The 16989-nt window shown below is 44.0% G+C and overlaps 2 protein-coding genes across 2 annotated transcripts in view; both read right to left on the bottom strand.

Moving 5' to 3' along the window:
• Window positions 1-354: 354 nt before the first annotated feature.
• Window positions 355-9296, bottom strand: maptb (microtubule-associated protein tau b). Its single transcript, XM_061026310.1, has 11 exons — window positions 9160-9296; window positions 8369-8440; window positions 5848-7248; window positions 5167-5207; window positions 5020-5077; window positions 4852-4931; window positions 4178-4327; window positions 3581-3662; window positions 2824-2933; window positions 2313-2480; window positions 355-2224 (listed from the first exon to the last, which is right to left on the bottom strand). Exons 2-11 carry the CDS (start codon window positions 8430-8432, stop codon window positions 2192-2194), a joined length of 2187 nt encoding a protein of 728 aa, XP_060882293.1. The 5' UTR covers window positions 8433-8440; window positions 9160-9296; the 3' UTR covers window positions 355-2191.
• An 805-nt stretch (window positions 9297-10101) lies between these two features.
• The window catches only part of crhr1 (corticotropin releasing hormone receptor 1), a 24925-nt gene continuing 18037 nt past the window's right edge, over window positions 10102-16989 (bottom strand). Inside the window, exons 10-14 of the mRNA XM_061026828.1 lie at window positions 14530-14602; window positions 14137-14222; window positions 13761-13899; window positions 13420-13461; window positions 10102-13231 (exon numbers count right to left, since the gene is read on the bottom strand). Of these exons, the coding sequence (XP_060882811.1) occupies window positions 13091-13231; window positions 13420-13461; window positions 13761-13899; window positions 14137-14222; window positions 14530-14602 (481 nt within the window). The 3' untranslated portion in view covers window positions 10102-13090. The remainder of the gene's footprint in view (window positions 13232-13419; window positions 13462-13760; window positions 13900-14136; window positions 14223-14529; window positions 14603-16989) is intronic.

Raw genomic sequence — 16989 nt, 5'->3', positions numbered from 1 at the left:
AGATAAAGCCGTAGTTTTGTAAAAAACATAAAAAATACTGGAGAGTATTTCTTAACATAAGCCAACCAGTTGTTTAACATAAACATAGAATAAACTAACCTGGATGTAATGTATAATACACTTAACATCACACTGAAGGATGTCATGTTAGATCTCTAAAACAAGGATGAGAAGGTGTCATGTTTCAATCTAGCTCTATTGGATTTATAAAATATTCTGTAGTGCTCTCTTCGCCATTTTTTCACCAATATATGAAATGTGACTTAAACATTCAGTCTATTACGTTAGTGAGTTTGTGCTGAACCTGGCAACAAAAGACAAACTACAGCTCCTCTGGATTTAAAAAAAAAAAAAAAAAAGCTGTCTGTTCTTAGTCATGGTGTTTCTAATTTACCTCAATGCTTGTTTTCCCTACAATGTGGGTGTGGTCACCATGGCGATGAGGAAGTGTAACCTCCAGCTGACGGAAACACCTCTAGCTGCTGAACCTCATTAAATGTAAATACTCAACAAATTCTATCGTTCTCGATGTTTTGAACATATATCAAATCCACATTTAAACATACATGTTCTTCTATGAACAAATGAAACCTTTCACCCCTCCAATGTATCTTTATTTTTTTCAACAAACACATCCGATCCAAGAGAAACTTTATTATTACAAAGCACTTTGACAGGCGACAAGCAGAGACAGACAGCATGGATTTGGCACCTGGTATCGAACTGCATTCTGGGAATTTTTTTTTTTTCATGACAGGGAGGGGGTTGGGGGTCGGTGGATGTCAAGGGGACCAACAGCATTCAGAAACACAGAAGAGGTGATGATTGGCTGAGAGATGTGACGTATGAGAGAGAAGGTTAATATGATCGGAGAGATTTTTATGAAGGAAGCTAACATGCTAATTCAGACGTTTCTACGATGCATCACAATGCAGAGGTGAAAGATTCTGCATCCGTGACGACACTGATCTCATATTCATCTGACTTCTTTTCTTCACTGATGGAAAAAGTAGCCATCTGCAGTAGTGTAGAAAATTGAGGATGCAACCCACTGTGATGCATCAAATCAAATCGTTGACAGGATAATTGAATCGTGAGACCAGTGAAGATGTACAGCCCACACACAGCCCATTTTCTACGAGTTGATGGATATCGCTTTTAATTTCCTAAAGGACACCACAAACAAACCCCAGGGTCACGTCAAGGACTCCTGTGAATCCTGTACGTTGATCCAGGAGTCGGATTTCCTGGTTTAAATCTGCTTCAATCAAATCCCTTGTAATTTCTGATATTTCTTCAAATATCTTTAATATCGATCTCTAAGATTGTTTCAACAAACTCGTCAGATTCAGAGCATCCTAAAGTTTCCTGGTTTTTGTTTGGACGTCGTGATTGGCTGCGAGCACGACGTTTAACCTAAACCGTCCATGTTCCCGTAGGTTCTGTGACAGTCGGTTCTTCCTGTAGCTTTCCGGAAGTCCATAGCACCATTTCAAGAACTTTTTATTTTTTATTTTTTTGCTCTTTTCAGGGACCCTTAAAACCCTTCAAGTACTCCTGGAACCGACTCACAGTTTCCACATTGTCTAAATTCACTTGGTATGCCCATAAGTAACCTTCCTCAGCATAAATAATAGAAGCTACTAGCCTAGCATAGCATAGCACATTGACTGGAAGCAAACGGTAAACTACTAGCCTTGATTAGCACAAAGACTCACAGCAGGATAAATTACTAGCATATCCTAGCTTAGCATTAGAACAAGAAGCAGGGAGAAATATTAACCTAGCCTAGCACAAAGTCTCACAGCAGGGGGGAAACTACTAGCCAAGCTTTGCATAACCGCTGGCTTCTGGATCAATCGTCTTTAACGCCTTCCTGAAAATATGCGCACAGGAATCCTCTGACAAGTGGTTACCTGTCTGCCCAAGCAATGCTTCATGTGTTACCTGAATACCTGACTGAACTGTGATTGGTTGTTTTTTTCTTATGGTTAATTTGTTTTTTCATCTCGGTAAGTTACGTTCAGAAAGCTTCACTTTAACTCCAAAAAATCTCTTCATCATGTTCGTGTGATATCAGGTGAAGGTCATGACGAAAAAGGCGGGATGATGATTTTTTTTTCTTTTCTTCCATCAGGTAGTTTCCTTGGTAACATTAGAGGGCGGGGTCTGTAGGCACAGGGTTATCCAATCACAGGCCTTGTTTGGCGAGGGAGGCAGACACCTGAGAGTGAAAAAAAGGACGTTTTTTTTGTTAATCGTGTGGTTAAATGTTGGGTCTGCCTTTAAGTCTGAACCAGTAAAACTCTCACCTGGTCAGCCAAGTCGTTGAGAGGCGGAGCTTCAGCAGCGTTAAGGCTTCCAGGGGAGGAAGTGTTGCTAAGGTGACGAGGGGAGGAGTCGGGCTGGACGACGATGTCCGCACCGTGGTCAGTGCGAGCTTTGGCGGACTCTCGAAAGCTCAGTTTTTGACTCTCAATCTGTCAACACACAAGAATCCAAATATGTTACAGGTGACATTTTGTCAAACTGTACTTATATATATTGTAACATTACCCTGTTTGTAGTATTGTGTCATAACGTGGAGTTAGTGTAACCATGGTAACACATCTTTAAAGTGTTGTTTATTATGCTATTTGTAGCCTGTTTCTTAATGTTGTTATGCAAGCCTTTCATTAGCTTGTTGAGAGCGTCTTGTTGGTGTTAACATATTCTGCTTTTAGCCTGTTGGTAGCTTATATAGCTTGGTGTTGGCCTGTTTTCAACTTCAGAGTGTTGGCAGCATGTTGGAAGCGCTTCGTTTGTGTGTCTTCAAACACTTACCTTCTTCTTCCCTCCTCCTGGAACATGAGTGACGTTATCCAAAGAGCCGATTTTAGACTGAACACTCTTAAAATCCACCTTCTCTGACTTGATCTCCAGCTTCCCTCCACCTGAAACACAAACACACACACACACACACACACACAGTGCATTACACTAAAATAATGACAGTATTGCTGTTTACACACATGCATCTCCAAACCTCCAGTTGTCTGTAACTAGTTAAAAACTGTCTAGTGTAGCTGTAGAAGATCGGGAGAATGGTTCCGGCTTTGTGAAGAATATATATCTTAGCAGAGTTATGCCCTATTCTCACATGCACAAAACTCCAGAATATTCTTTGGTGAGCTGCATGTGTGAATGCAAATTGCCACATTTTTGCCCTAGACTCCTACCAGCCCCCTGGTGACATTTCTGCATGACAAATTCACTAATGAGCAGCGAGCAGGGGTGATGACACTGTGAATATGTCCATTACACTGAGCATTGATATTAAGGCAAAAACTGTCACCATAGCGTGGGACTCCTTTGCTACGTCTGCCATTACTAAGCTGTCCTGTTTACATCATGTCCTGCTTCCTGAGACCCCCCCCCCTCCTCATCCGTAAGTCAGTCAGCGAGGTAGACTGTCCTGACATTTTCTCCAAATCTTCAGAAGTTCATATTTGGAAGAGACTCATTGATCAAAGTGCATTTCACTGAAATACAGCAAACATCATGATACATTAGAAATATCTCAAACACAGTGCTGTGTTACCTGGTTTGTGGTGGATGTTGGCCTTAGAGCCACACTTTGATGTCACGTTACTGAGATCCAACTTCTTATGAACAATCTGAACCTGCAGACAAACAGACCGGTGTAACTGTCTCTGTGGACACACTTCTTTTAAACATGAGTGTGAGGACACTTTTTTTAAGTGGGGTGCAATTTAAATCTGGTCCATGGCCAGAGGCGCTGATGGTCATCATCAGGCAAAGTAGGCAACTTCTTGGGGCCCCAGACCAGTAGGGGGGACCCTGAGGGCTGACAGACTTAAACCAAAGCAGTGGCGCAAAATGTGCAAATTTTGCAACGACAGTAGGAAACCTCCCTCAGGGGGCCCCATCTGACAGTTCTCACTGTCGTTGCCCTGCTAAGCGTTTGTCAATGAAAGTCGACAGAGAAAAACGAAGAGGAATTATCCGAGAGAGAAAAAATAAACAGGACAAAAGAGGAAGAGGAGTAAGAGTCGGGACACTGGCAGACGTGATGGTGATGAACGCTGGTTGGAGGGGCGCCCAATTGATTGTTGCCAACAGACTCTGGTATCGTCACCGTCTCAGAAGTACAGGTAGACAAAGACAGGTGTGTTACCTTGCCCCCTCCAGGTGAGTGTCTGAGGTTCTCCGTGGATCCCACCTTTGACCTCACGTTGGTGAGGTCAGGCATGGGGTGGGACTGTAGGGGAGGTGTGCGTCCACGGGCTGAGTTAGGTGACCTGGGAGGGGTCCGGACCACTGCCACCTGTATGTGATCAGTACCAATCAAACCAGTGCTAATACAATATTCAACCAGTAAAAGCTACAGTAAGTTATAGTAACATTAAATTGTTGACGAATGTAAAGATGCACTCCATTATGTCCAACAACAAATATCTACTCAAACTGTTATTTTTGTTCTAACCCGGTCGTAAACATGTTTATTTTTTATTTAAAGTTGGCGAGTGACTCACTTTTGGAGCCTCAAGTGGGCACTTGAGGAACTGCAGATTTTAACACTTCAGTGTTGACATAATCTCTCAGCCCTGGAGGTTTCTGCTTCATATTTGTGCTCACAGGCATTCAGATGATTGTCTTAACTAGTCACCTAGTGGCCGTTTGAGGTAACTGCACCACCTTTATAGTGTGTGTCTTTACTGTCGGTGTTGTGCTACCTGCACCAAGTTATTCTTTTTCATTATACTTCAAACTGGTGGACAGAACAAAGGTTGGTTGTCCAGATACACAAACAGACAGAAAGGTAAACGGGTATCTTTCCGTTGTTCAGACCTTTTTCACATCTCTGTTCGGAGTCGAGGATCTGCTGCCAGGAGAACGACTCCCCGGACTGTTGACTCCATCCACTGACTCTGACACACACACACACACACACAGGTTAAACTCTGTGATACTGGTTAAACTGGTGTTAGTAGTGGTTGAACCGCTGTAGTGTTGTACCTGTACTCTTGGCTGTCATCATCATGGCTGCTTTGGCGCCCCCTGCTGCCTTGGAGGCCTTCAACACAAAATATTATCATCATTAATTATTTATTTTTTATTTCTTCTTTTAAGTCTGACACAAACACTAAATCCTGCTGATGTTACCTTCACAGTTTCTTCAGCAGCTCCCTTCGCGGCTGCTTTTTCTGAACAGCAGAAGAAGAGTCAAGGGTGGTGTTAATATGACATCAGAAATATTCAAGTCGTTTTTTTTCGCCTCATGTTTTAGACAAAGAGACATCTCATGAAGATATCAAATAAAAAAAAAACTGTGATGTGGCTGGTCAGTAAAATTCCCGTGATACAAAATAGATGTTAGCGACCGGTTCAGCGAACAGGTTGGCAACCTTCAGCAGGCCAACCTTTTTTATTGTTTCATTCGGTTCAATCTTAAACCAGTTCTTTCTTTTTTTAATTTAATTGAAAACGTAAAGTTGCTCTGCTGCATCATGGGAACTTTGACTGCAAAATTAAAAACGTTTGTATCAACAGAAGGAGGGCAGCAAACGGGGATCGCTAAAACAAGAGGTGAAATGCCATGTTTCCATGACGACACAAAAAAAAGTGAACAGGAAGTGTCCAGTCTGTGTCACTTTCAAAATAACCGACCAAATGACAAGAAATGTTCCTGAAACCTGACACAGACGAGGAGCAGAGAGGAGGAGAAAGAAAAAAAACAAAAAAAACAAAGAAGAAGAAGAAGTGGGAGAGAACAAGGAAAGAAAGGAAGAGAAGGTGAGGAAAAGTATTGAAGCAGGAGAGGAGGAGAGGTTCAGAAAGACAGACCTTTGTTAAGAGGAGGAGGAGCGCTTGATTTCCTAACTTGAGCAGCCTGTTTAGCCGGAGGAGCACTTTTTGTCTTGGGTGGAGCAGCCTGTTTCAGTGGGGAGGCGGCGCTTGTTTTCCTCGCTGAGGCAGCTCCTGCGGGCGGAGCTTTGGCTCTGGAAGGAGGAGCGGCAGTAGAAATCGCGCGCTTCTTCTCTTTGCTGACGCCTCCATTAGCCAGAGGAGGAGCGTCTGCTTTACCAGTTAAGACCTCGTTGGCAGTGGCGGGTGGAGGAACGGGAGGTGCTTGGTGGATCGGTGTGTTCGCCTTCGCCTCCTGGGGGTCGGCAGGACACGCTGGACTGATGGGGGAGCTTGTTTTCAGTACGTCTGAGGACTCTTGCTCCTCCTCAGCTGACATCACAGCTCCGTCAGAACTCCCCTTCATCATCTGCTCCTCCTCCTCCTCCTCCTCCTCCCTATGAACTCCTCCTTCATCAGGAGGTGTGATGGAGGAGCAGGGGGATTCTGCCTGAGCCTCCCTCTCCAACACAATCTCCTCTTTTTTCATTAATACAACTTCTTCATCCTCTGTCACCTCCTTGTCTCCTTTGTCAGTGTGTTTCCTCTCTTCCTTTCCTTGTTCTCTTTCTCTGGCTTCCTCCTCTTCTTCCTCTTCTTTTTCTCTAACTTCCTTCTGTTTTTCTTGTCCTACATCCTTTTCCTCCTTCTGTTCTTCTCCTGTCAATTCATCCTCCACCTCCTCCTCCTCCTCGTCATGTTGTTCTCCTCTGACCTCCTCCACCTTCTCTATCTGCTCCTCTCCTTCCACCTCCTCATTCTCTTCTCCTTCTTCCTCTTCCTGCTCTAAAGGAGGCGTCGTGAGATGCTCCTGTTTCTTCTCACTCCCTCCATTTTTATATTGTAGGTCTACCTCTTCCTCTTTTGACACCTTCTCCATTTCCTTTTCTTCTCCTTCTTCCTCTTCCTGCTCTAAAGGAGGCGTTGTGAGATGCTCCTGTTTCTTCTCACTCCCTCCATTTTTATCTTGTAGGTCTCCCTCTTCCTCCTTTGACACCTTCTCCATTTCCTTTTCTTCTCCTTCCTCTTCTTCCTCCTCTTCTTTGTCTGCTCCTCCGTCATCAGAAGAAGGTCTGGTGGGGGAGCAGGGAAGCTCTGGCTGCTCTTCTTCTTTTTCCTCCTCCTCCTCCTTCCCTCTCTCTTTGTCCCAAGGCCGCTCCTCTTCCTCCTCTTCCTCTTTCACAAATCTTTCATTTTCCTCTTCTTTATCCATCCTTTCCGGCTGCTCCTCAGGGCTGCTCCTCACCACTTCACCTTCTGCCCGTTGCTCCTTCAGCTCCTCCTCCCGCTTTGCTACGCTCCCATTTGGAAGCTTGTCCAGAGAACTGATGGAGTCAAGGTCTGAGGGAGGAGGAGACAAGGGGAGACGGAAGAGAGGAGGAGACAAGAGGAGAGGAGAGCAGGAGAAGACAGTAGGAGACGAAGACAAACACTGAGAACGAATAAACTGACTGGATGTAATTGAACACGTCACCATGGTAACGAAGATGTCTTTGTCAAAGTGGTTGCTAACGGTAACAGGAGGCGGGGACTTCCTGTTTCCATCAACAAGCTGACACGTCATCACACAGGAGGAGGATAAGGACAGGAATCCATCAGTCAGCACAACAAAGATGCATATCTAGAAGCTAGCTGTTAGCTTCTAGATAGCCATTAGCGTATGGAGATTTGTTAGCTCGTCGATAACTGTTGTTGTTGTAATTAGATTTTATACCGGTATAAAATGCTGACACGTCATTACCACCAAGTTCAGCCGCCACACCCGCTGCACAGGACCTGAAACTTCTTATTGCAAGCGACTGCTTCTCTGCGCTTCTCATGTGCTGAGGTACATAGCAACGCGGACCAGGCCGGCGGTGCCACATTTTTTTTTCCCGCCCACATTTTTTTCTCCCTCATTAGGAAATAACCACACATGTAAAGAAAACAGAAGCACGCTGTTAGGTAGATTTAACCTTGTGATGTGTTGATTTGATGAAAAAGACTCAGGGGACCAGCAGAGGTGTGCAGCGGGACCGTGTGCACGTCTGCACACGGTCGTGGTGGGCTGCGGGTCCGTACTTCAAAATTGCCGATGTTACTGAAACAGAAGGCTCAACTATATAAGACAGGTAACCAGCGTGATTGCACTTTTTAAAAAAAAAAAAGGTCGTAGGCTATTAGAAAGAAGAGACTCAGCTGCAGTTTTCTGATCTCAACGGAAATCTCGACGGTGGCTGATAGTTATTAGTTCATGAATGATTGTAAGGAAGGTGTTACCAAGAGCTGTTTTGGACAACTATTAGATACTTAGGAATTAACGTTGAGCTTCTGGACGGTTGTAAGCTGAGGGAAAGTTGTCAGTCAGATGTAGATTCACTGTTTTGGTTACTTCAGGAAACAACGGTTACTGATATAAAATACTGCAGTTTATTAATGATAGTACACATTATGGCTTTTTTTTAAATTTAAATGCACCTACCTCCTGACATGCTCTGGTCTGCAGGGGCGGGACCACCTCCAACGGGGGCGGAGTATCCATCCATCTTCACTCCTACAGAGGAGAAAGATGAGAGGAAAAGGGGAGAGCGAGAGAGAGAGAGGAGATAAGGAAAGGAAGAGAAGAAGAGAAATAGGGAGTGAAGTGGAGGTGTTGGGAAAATGAGTCGAGGGGGGATGAGAGAGTGGAAGAAAGGAGGAGAGGGAGGGGAGGGAGGGGAGATGATAAGAGGAGGAGAAGGGTGGCAGAACGACAAGAGTTGAAGAGCATTAGTTGAGTCAGTGCGCATGCTCAGTAACACAGTAAATCCTCCATGATGATGATGCAGCAACAAAAAACAGTAAATTCAGTTTCTGTTAAATTCTATGTCTCCTCCACCTGTCAATCATAAGCTTGCACACGATTAAGCGCGTTCACGTGCAGGCCAGCGTCTCCTCTGTGTGTTTGATCTGAATCTTAATTAGCCAGAAGGCTAACAGGCGGCACCGCAGCGGCAAATGTTGCGTCTTATGTAACGGTGACAGGCGGCAAGAGAGCGGAAAATACCTCAGCGAGCGGCTGCCGCCTCTGCCACCGCTGCCGCCGCCCCCCCATCCTTCAGACAGGGGAGCGGCAGAGACACATGGAGCACAAACAGAGAAGCAGACAGCCAGAGACTTTCAGACAAACAGAAGGAGAGAGAGACTTAGACAGACAGAAAGAGACAGACAGAAAAGAGAGGAAACAGACAGAAACAAAGAAATCCGCAGAAAGAGAATTTTTCAGTGTCTTACCTCCTTGCTGATGTCCGTCTGTCTGCTGCTCCACCCTTCTGCACTTCCACCTGCTGCCGCACTCTGTGGAGGGGGGCGCTCTGCTACTGCTGCTGCATGCTGGGAGACGAGGCGGTTATTGCCGTGGCAACCTGCGGCACCTGCGCACTGTGAAATCACCAAAGTAAGCCGATGCACTCATGGTGAAAATATTCTTCATGTTTTGTGAAATAAATCACTCACAAACTGAATACATGCCTACTACACTCACTACACAGGTGTTGAGCTACACCTATTTTTTTTTTTTTTTTACCTTACTTTGTATTCTTACTGCTCTACATTATTCTGACAGCAGCAGATTAAAACATTACCGAAATAGCCCTAGCTTTATTTTGGATTTACATAACCTATTTATTATAATAACGGAACATAAACTTTATATACTCATGATTCACTTATTTAACTGTCTAATAGTTTACAAATCCAATAAGACCATGTGCTCCATAACAAGTCATTTTACTGTAATAACTAATGTGTGCAGGTATTTAGGCTTACACATGTTAGTGATACTCGAGTAAAGCCCTGCATACATGTCTGCCTTGTTTCTATTTTCAGTGGTAAAGGTAGCACTAAAGAACATCTGATGGATAAACACGTCTCATAACTTCACATTGTTTTACTTTGAAATGAAATTTGCAAGTTGTAGGTGACACACAGATCATTTCAACCAACATAATCACTGTTTTAATTTTTTTTGTATACATTTTATTGTAAAGATTTTCATAAACATGATGACAGAGGTGGTGCTGATGGGTGTTGTAGTCAGTCTGTAGTTCATCGTCAGCCATAAGATATTGTCTAAACGCTAATACAAGTTTATAACTAATTGACATGAACCCTAAACTGCTCTAATGTTTAACTGCTTTGATTCTGATCATGGTTGCATCATAAACAATAGAAAAATGACTCGTATCATTTGGATCGATTTATTGATTAAATATAAGACATCAAAAGACACAGAGGAGTCTCACATATGTATATAGTATCCAGCTGATGCCACTTAAAAATCCACTCAGGTGTTCTTTAAACATGACTTTACTTTAGTATCTGGTGAATAGAACAAAGTGCCCCTGATATCAGAATTTAAACGATATTTAATCTGCAAATATTATAAACAAGTATTTACAAAATGTCTTTATATCAGATATTGTTCAAGCAATTTCCAGCAAATAATGCCAGTGATGTCATAGTTATCATAATACCAATATAAACACATTCATTAACACAACCATGCACACACAAAAACTCTCTCTCTCTCTCACACACACACACACACACACACACACGCACACACACGTAAAGGACAACTTCAGGTCCAGAAGGAAGAGTAGCAGTTCATGTTTCATCCTGAGTGTTTCTGTCTACACACACCTACTGCTACCTACTATGCTACGGTTACCACGGTTACTGCTGTTACTGTTAGTACGATACTTTTCTCTATGAGGGCAAAGTTTTGTTTACTTTAAGATACAGTTAACTCTGCACAGTCCAAATGTGCACAACTTTACAATTAAAGATGAATCTATATTAAATATCATATATATATTTATTTTTAAACTATTGTGTACAGCGCTCATCGCATGGAAAGTGCAAATATTCAAAGTACAAAAGCAAGTCTGCAACAAATCGAGGATAAACTCCTGCAGCCAGTCCTGATGCTCACAAACTTATCAAAATATAATTTCAGTGAATCTTTGTTCTCAGACTGTTTAATTCAATTAAGAATATGTATGTGTTTGTTCATCCGTCGCAGTTTATAAAAAATATATATTTTTCAGATTCAGAGATCACGATCTCCGGTGTGTTTTTAAAGTGCTGCAGTAATTGTCTGATGTCCAATCGGTGTTCATGCTGAAGTACACCAAAACACTGTGGAGGAGTTTATGTAGAAATACTTCACAAGCAACAAAGGTTGTGTCTGAAATCACACACACTCATTCCCTACTCCTTACTCACTATACAGGGAGTTATATGTAGTGGACTTTATAGTGCACTCATTCACCACAATTAAAAAACACTTCAGACACTGCTCGCTCACTGGCCGGCCGCTGACAGTGATGTCATTGCTGTCCCTAAACTAAAACTTGTAGCTTAAAGGCAGGGTTGGTAATTTTTTTAAAACTAGCATGATTTTGAAAGTAGCATTCCCTCAGTGCTCCGTCTGCACCAAGCCCCTCCCCTCTGTGCTCCCTCAAAAGCCACGCCCCCTCACTTACATGCACGAGCGCCGTTTCTCCAGAAGCGGACCTCAGCTCATCGTTTGCATTGTGCAGAAACTACGTCGTCTCATGTCTCATTCAGTGGGAAGTAAACACTGAACTTTATAATAATACTTGTAAAAAAAAAAAATGCCACTGTTTTACGACTCACAACGACAAACGTCAAACTCACAGTATAAACTCCGTCATTAGTGGCTCGCTTTCAGTCTGGGCTAGTGCAAGCAACGAGCAGGGAGGCGTGTGTGATTGGTTCATCAGATTGGTACCTCGTGGCAGACATTGGTCAAAGTTTTTACAGGCTTACAAACTGCTACAGATGACAGATTTTCTTTGTTTCTTTCGCAGAGAACATGAGTTATTAATTTCTGTCAGGACCTAAAGACGATTTCAACCAAAATCTTAAAAAGTGGATCTGGAGTAAATGACCAACCCTGCCTTTAATGCCGGCAGAGGATCAATAATAACGGTAAATAACGGCATGAATTTCAGTGATTACTAACATTACACTGTGCATTTGAACAAAAACAGTTAAAAATAAAAAAATAAACACAGATTTTTTAAAATAAATAATGAAACATATGTTCACACTAAAACTCATTTATTTGTGCTTACACACTCTGGTCTCATGCCTGTCATCATCTATCGGAAAAACTAACTTTACTCTGTTGAAAATTCTTCATTCTTTATTAAAGCAGCTTGTTGATTTTAGTGAAAGTGCCCCACTATGTTCACTTTTCCATATTTATGTGTTCTGTGTTCACGCTGCTCGCTCCTATCGCCCGTCTGAAAGTCAAACGCCAATTTCCACTCACAAAAAGCTTTGAACTGCAATGCATGATGGTATATATTGCTTGCATAGTGACCATTGTACATTACTTTTCACAATGCATTGTGGGTTACATTGAGTGCACTATATAGTGATTAGTAGCATACTGTTGGTTGGGTTAATAAGCAGTAGTATATGTTGTTTGAGTATGTAGTAGGCAGAACGTTAGTATGTGGTTTCTGACACAGTTATGTCTTTTATTTAGTCGATGATTGGTCATGCCTACGGTGTTAGCAACAGGATTCTGACCGCAGTTCACTTAATGGCCACTGGGGTAGATTTCTCCACATAGAACCTTTAAGTGAATCGTTTGTTGTTGTTTGATGTTTTTATCTGCTTTATGCGGCAACCAAAATCGTAATCGTGTTTGTCTCACTCTCTTGATAGTGAGAACAAAACTGATGAAGAACCTGAAACCAGAAACACCACGGGGGTCCGAAGTGATCCACCTGAAGACTGTTTGACATATCAATCAATTAATGTGTGTGTGCTGTTATGACTGTTAAACAGGAGAAAGCTGGTGATCAATATAATATCAGCTCATGAACAGTTATAGCACTGATAGGTCAATAAATTAATTATATGAACACAGTCCTGCTGCTTGATGGGGCACCTGTAACGCTGTGGAGGCTGCTGATTGGTCGAGTCCAGTGATTGGTCGGTACATTAAGAGGGGGCGGGGCCACACAGAGTCCTGACTTACATGGTGATTGGCTCCAAAAGTCTGTGTCCTGCTTTGTAATTCCCTGGTTTAACCTGATCCATTGGTCAGGTTAAGCAAGCATCTGATTGGCTAACTGGAGTGACATCACATGTTGTAGTTGGATGAGTGCGGACCTATTAGAGGTCAGAGGTTGGAAGACTGTTTGATGCTGTGGAAGGAGACTCTGCTTGGCGAGGTGGGTAATGACGTGGCGCGTACCACCCGGCTCCGGAAGGAGTGACGATCCTGCCAACGGATCCAACGCTTCCTGACCGCAGACCGCACCTGCACACAGACAGGCAGGTAGACAGACAGACAGACAGACAGACAGGTACAGACAGATTAATAAATAGTATTGACTTACACTTCAGTAGTTGTAAAGGTTTCATTATAACAATGTAAAGGGGTCTAAGTAAAGAACCCTGTGGCACACCAGAAACACAGAAATAGAAAAGAATAGGAAACCAAATTACCTCACTGTTGAGAAAACAGTAGAAAACAGAAACAAAGAAACCCTGTAGTGATAGACAGAGGGAGAGGAGAGAGAGTTAGCTGCTAACTCTGCTGATAGGTTGCTAACAGTGAGCAGATACTGCTAACAGTAATAGGCTGCCGACATTACTAATATGTAGCTAACATTGCTAACAGGCTTCTAATAGTGATTTAAGACTGTAGGGTAATAAGCTGCTAACAGAGCTATGGTTGTTACCAATGCTACAAATGCAGGGTCGCTTAGCTTAGCTTAGCTTAGTTTAGCTGAGCAATATAGTTTAGAGTTGAAGGTCAGTCAAAGGGTAATAGTTTTGAGGTGCACCTGGAAGGACTCCAAGATGGAGTTAAAGTAGATGAAGACAATCTGAGCGACTTCGTCCTCTCCTCCAGGATTCACAAAGAACAACATGTAGGTGATTCCCAACAGAGGCAGCAGCACCAGAGTCGCCTTCACTGCCTTCCTGCAGGGAGCAAACGACCGCAGGATTTAACAAAAGTGTGCGTTTATAGAAAACAGCTTTCTTACATGTTAGACGTACCTACTAAAGGAGACTCATGTCATGCTTGTTTTAATCTGAACATGCGGTCTGAGATAATGACTTCATTTGACCTAGACTTTTTTAAAGACCAGAGACTGCATCCCCAAGCTAGTGGAGAGTTTTTACCTGTTTCTCTACTTCCTGTTTCATGTCTCGTACCTGTACTGCATGGTCTCTGATGTGGTTGATGCCCTCAGTTTGGTCATCAGGATCCGAACGATGTTGAACAGGAAGACAAAGTTAATCTGAAGAGAAGATTGGATGGGTGACAATGCTGATCTACTATCAGTCAATCAATCTAGCTCTACAGCTCTATTTCTACACTCCCTATCTCTCCATCCCTGTCACTCAATATCTCTACAGCTCTATGGCTCTAAATCTGTGTTACCTTTTATCTCTTCAGCTATATATCGCTGTACCCTCCAGCTTTTAGCTTCATTTATCTGTAACATTATGTATAACGTCTCCACAGCTCACATCTCTTTATATTTCTAGAGTGTTATATTTTTATCTAAAGCTTTATGTGTAATTGTGGACTGATTGTGTTCTTACCAGCAGGACCAGGATCATGGGACCTTGGTAGATGTAGTCTGTATAAACCCCCGCCTTCTTTCCAAACCAGCATCTGTCAATCAAGAGGTTTACCACAGACAGGTGAAGAGGGAGACAGGTTGGGAGAGAGACAGGTGAAGAGGGAGACAGGTTGGGAGAGAGACAGGTTGGGAGAGAGAGACAGTTGAAGAGGGAGACGGGTTGGGAGAGAGACAGTTAAAGAGAGAGACAGGTTAAGAGAGAGACAGGTTGGGAGAGAGACAGTTTAAGAGGGAGACAGGTTGAGAGAGAGAGACAGGTTGGGAGAGAGACAGTTAAAGAGGGAGACAGGTTGGGAGAGAGACAGTTAAAGAGGGAGACAGGTTAAGAGAGAGACAGGTTGGGAGAGAGACAGTTTAAGAGGGAGACAGGTTGAGAGAGACAGTTAAAGAGGGAGACAGGTTGGGAGAGAGACAGGTGAAGCGGGAGACAGGTTGAGAGAGAGACAGGTTGGGAGAGAGACAGGTGAAGTGGGAGACAGGTTAAGAGAGAGACAGGTTGAGAGAGAGACAGCTTAAGAGGGAGACAGGTTGGGAGAGAGACAGTTAAAGAGGGAGACAGGTTGGGAGAGAGACAGTTAAAGAGGGAGACAGGTTAAGAGAGAGACAGGTAGGGAGAGAGACAGTTTAAGAGGGAGACAGGTTGAGAGAGAGAGATAGGTGAAGCGGGAGACAGGTTGGGAGAGAGACAGTTAAAGAGGGAGACAGGTTGAGAGAGAGAGACAGGTTGGGAGAGAGACAGGTGAAGCGGGAGACAGGTTGGGAGAGAGACAGTTAAAGAGGGAGACGGGTTGAGAGAGAGACAGGTTGGGAGATAGAGACAGTTGAAGAGGAAGACAGGTTGGGAGAGAGAGACAGTTGAAGAGGAAGACGGGTTGAGAGAGAGAGACAGTTAAAGAGGGAGACGGGTTGAGAGAGAGACAGGTTGGGAGAGAGACAGGTGAAGCGCTAGACAGGTTGGGAGAGAGACAGTTAAAGAGGGAGACAGATTGGGAGAGAGACAGTTAAAGAGGGAGACAGGTTGGGAGATAGACAGGTTGGGAGAGAGAGACAGTTAAAGAGGGAGACAGATTGGGAGAGAGACAGTTGAAGGGGGAGACAGATTGGGAGAGAGACAGTTGAAGGGGGAGACAGGTTGGGAGAGAGACAGTTGAAGGGGGAGACAGATTGGGAGAGAGACAGTTGAAGGGGGAGACAGATTGGGAGATAGACAGTTGAAGAGGAAGACAGGTTGAGAGAGAGAGACAGTTAAAGAGGGAGACAGATTGGGAGAGAGACAGTTGAAGGGGGAGACAGGTTGGGAGAGAGACAGTTAAAGAGGGAGACAGATTGGGAGAGAGACAGTTAAAGAGGGAGACAGGTTGGGAGATAGACAGTTGAAGAGGAAGACAGGTTGGGAGAGAGAGACAGTTGAAGAGGAAGACGGGTTGAGAGAGAGAGACAGTTAAAGAGAGAGACAGGTAGGGAGGGAGACAGTTTAAGAGGGAGACAGGTTGAGAGAGAGATAGGTGAAGCGGGAGACAGGTTGGGAGAGAGACAGTTAAAGAGGGAGACAGGTTGAGAGAGAGAGACAGGTTGGGAGAGAGACAGGTGAAGCGGGAGACAGGTTGGGAGAGAGACAGTTAAAGAGGGAGACGGGTTGAGAGAGAGACAGGTTGGGAGATAGAGACAGTTGAAGAGGAAGACAGGTTGGGAGAGAGAGACAGTTGAAGAGGAAGACGGGTTGAGAGAGAGAGACAGTTAAAGAGGGAGACGGGTTGAGAGAGAGACAGGTTGGGAGAGAGACAGGTGAAGCGCTAGACAGGTTGGGAGAGAGACAGTTAAAGAGGGAGACAGATTGGGAGAGAGACAGTTAAAGAGGGAGACAGGTTGGGAGATAGACAGGTTGGGAGAGAGAGACAGTTAAAGAGGGAGACAGATTGGGAGAGAGACAGTTGAAGGGGGAGACAGATTGGGAGAGAGACAGTTGAAGGGGGAGACAGGTTGGGAGAGAGACAGTTGAAGGGGGAGACAGATTGGGAGAGAGACAGTTGAAGGGGGAGACAGATTGGGAGATAGACAGTTGAAGAGGAAGACAGGTTGAGAGAGAGAGACAGTTAAAGAGGGAGACAGATTGGGAGAGAGACAGTTGAAGGGGGAGACAGGTTGGGAGAGAGACAGTTAAAGAGGGAGACAGATTGGGAGAGAGACAGTTAAAGAGGGAGACAGGTTGGGAGATAGACAGTTGAAGAGGAAGACAGGTTGGGAGAGAGAGACAGTTGAAGAGGAAGACGGGTTGAGAGAGAGAGACAGTTAAAGAGAGAGACAGGTAGGGAGAGAGACAGTTTAAGAGGGAGACAGGTTGAGAGAGAGATAGGTGAAGCGGGAGACAGGTTGGGAGAGAGACAGTTAAAGAGGGAGACAGGTTGAGAGAGAGAGACAG

This window comes from Labrus mixtus, chromosome 20 (assembly GCF_963584025.1).
Source record: "Labrus mixtus chromosome 20, fLabMix1.1, whole genome shotgun sequence".
NCBI lineage: Eukaryota > Metazoa > Chordata > Actinopteri > Labriformes > Labridae > Labrus > Labrus mixtus.
The sequence above is the reverse complement of the archived record's forward strand: the minus strand, read 5'-3'. Positions and strand labels throughout refer to the sequence as shown.

Bases quoted from the DNA above. Each gene is read 5' to 3' on its own strand.
- maptb (XM_061026310.1), bottom strand. From the start codon at position 8,432: ATGGATGGATACTCCGCCCCCGTTGGAGGTGGTCCCGCCCCTGCAGAC. The intron at 5,208-5,847 runs GTCTGTCTTTCT...TCTGCTGTTCAG, and splicing joins TCCTCCTCCTCTTAACAAAG to AAAAAGCAGCCGCGAAGGGA. The intron at 4,932-5,019 runs GTACAACACTAC...TGTGTGTGTCAG, and splicing joins GATGACAGCCAAGAGTACAG to AGTCAGTGGATGGAGTCAAC.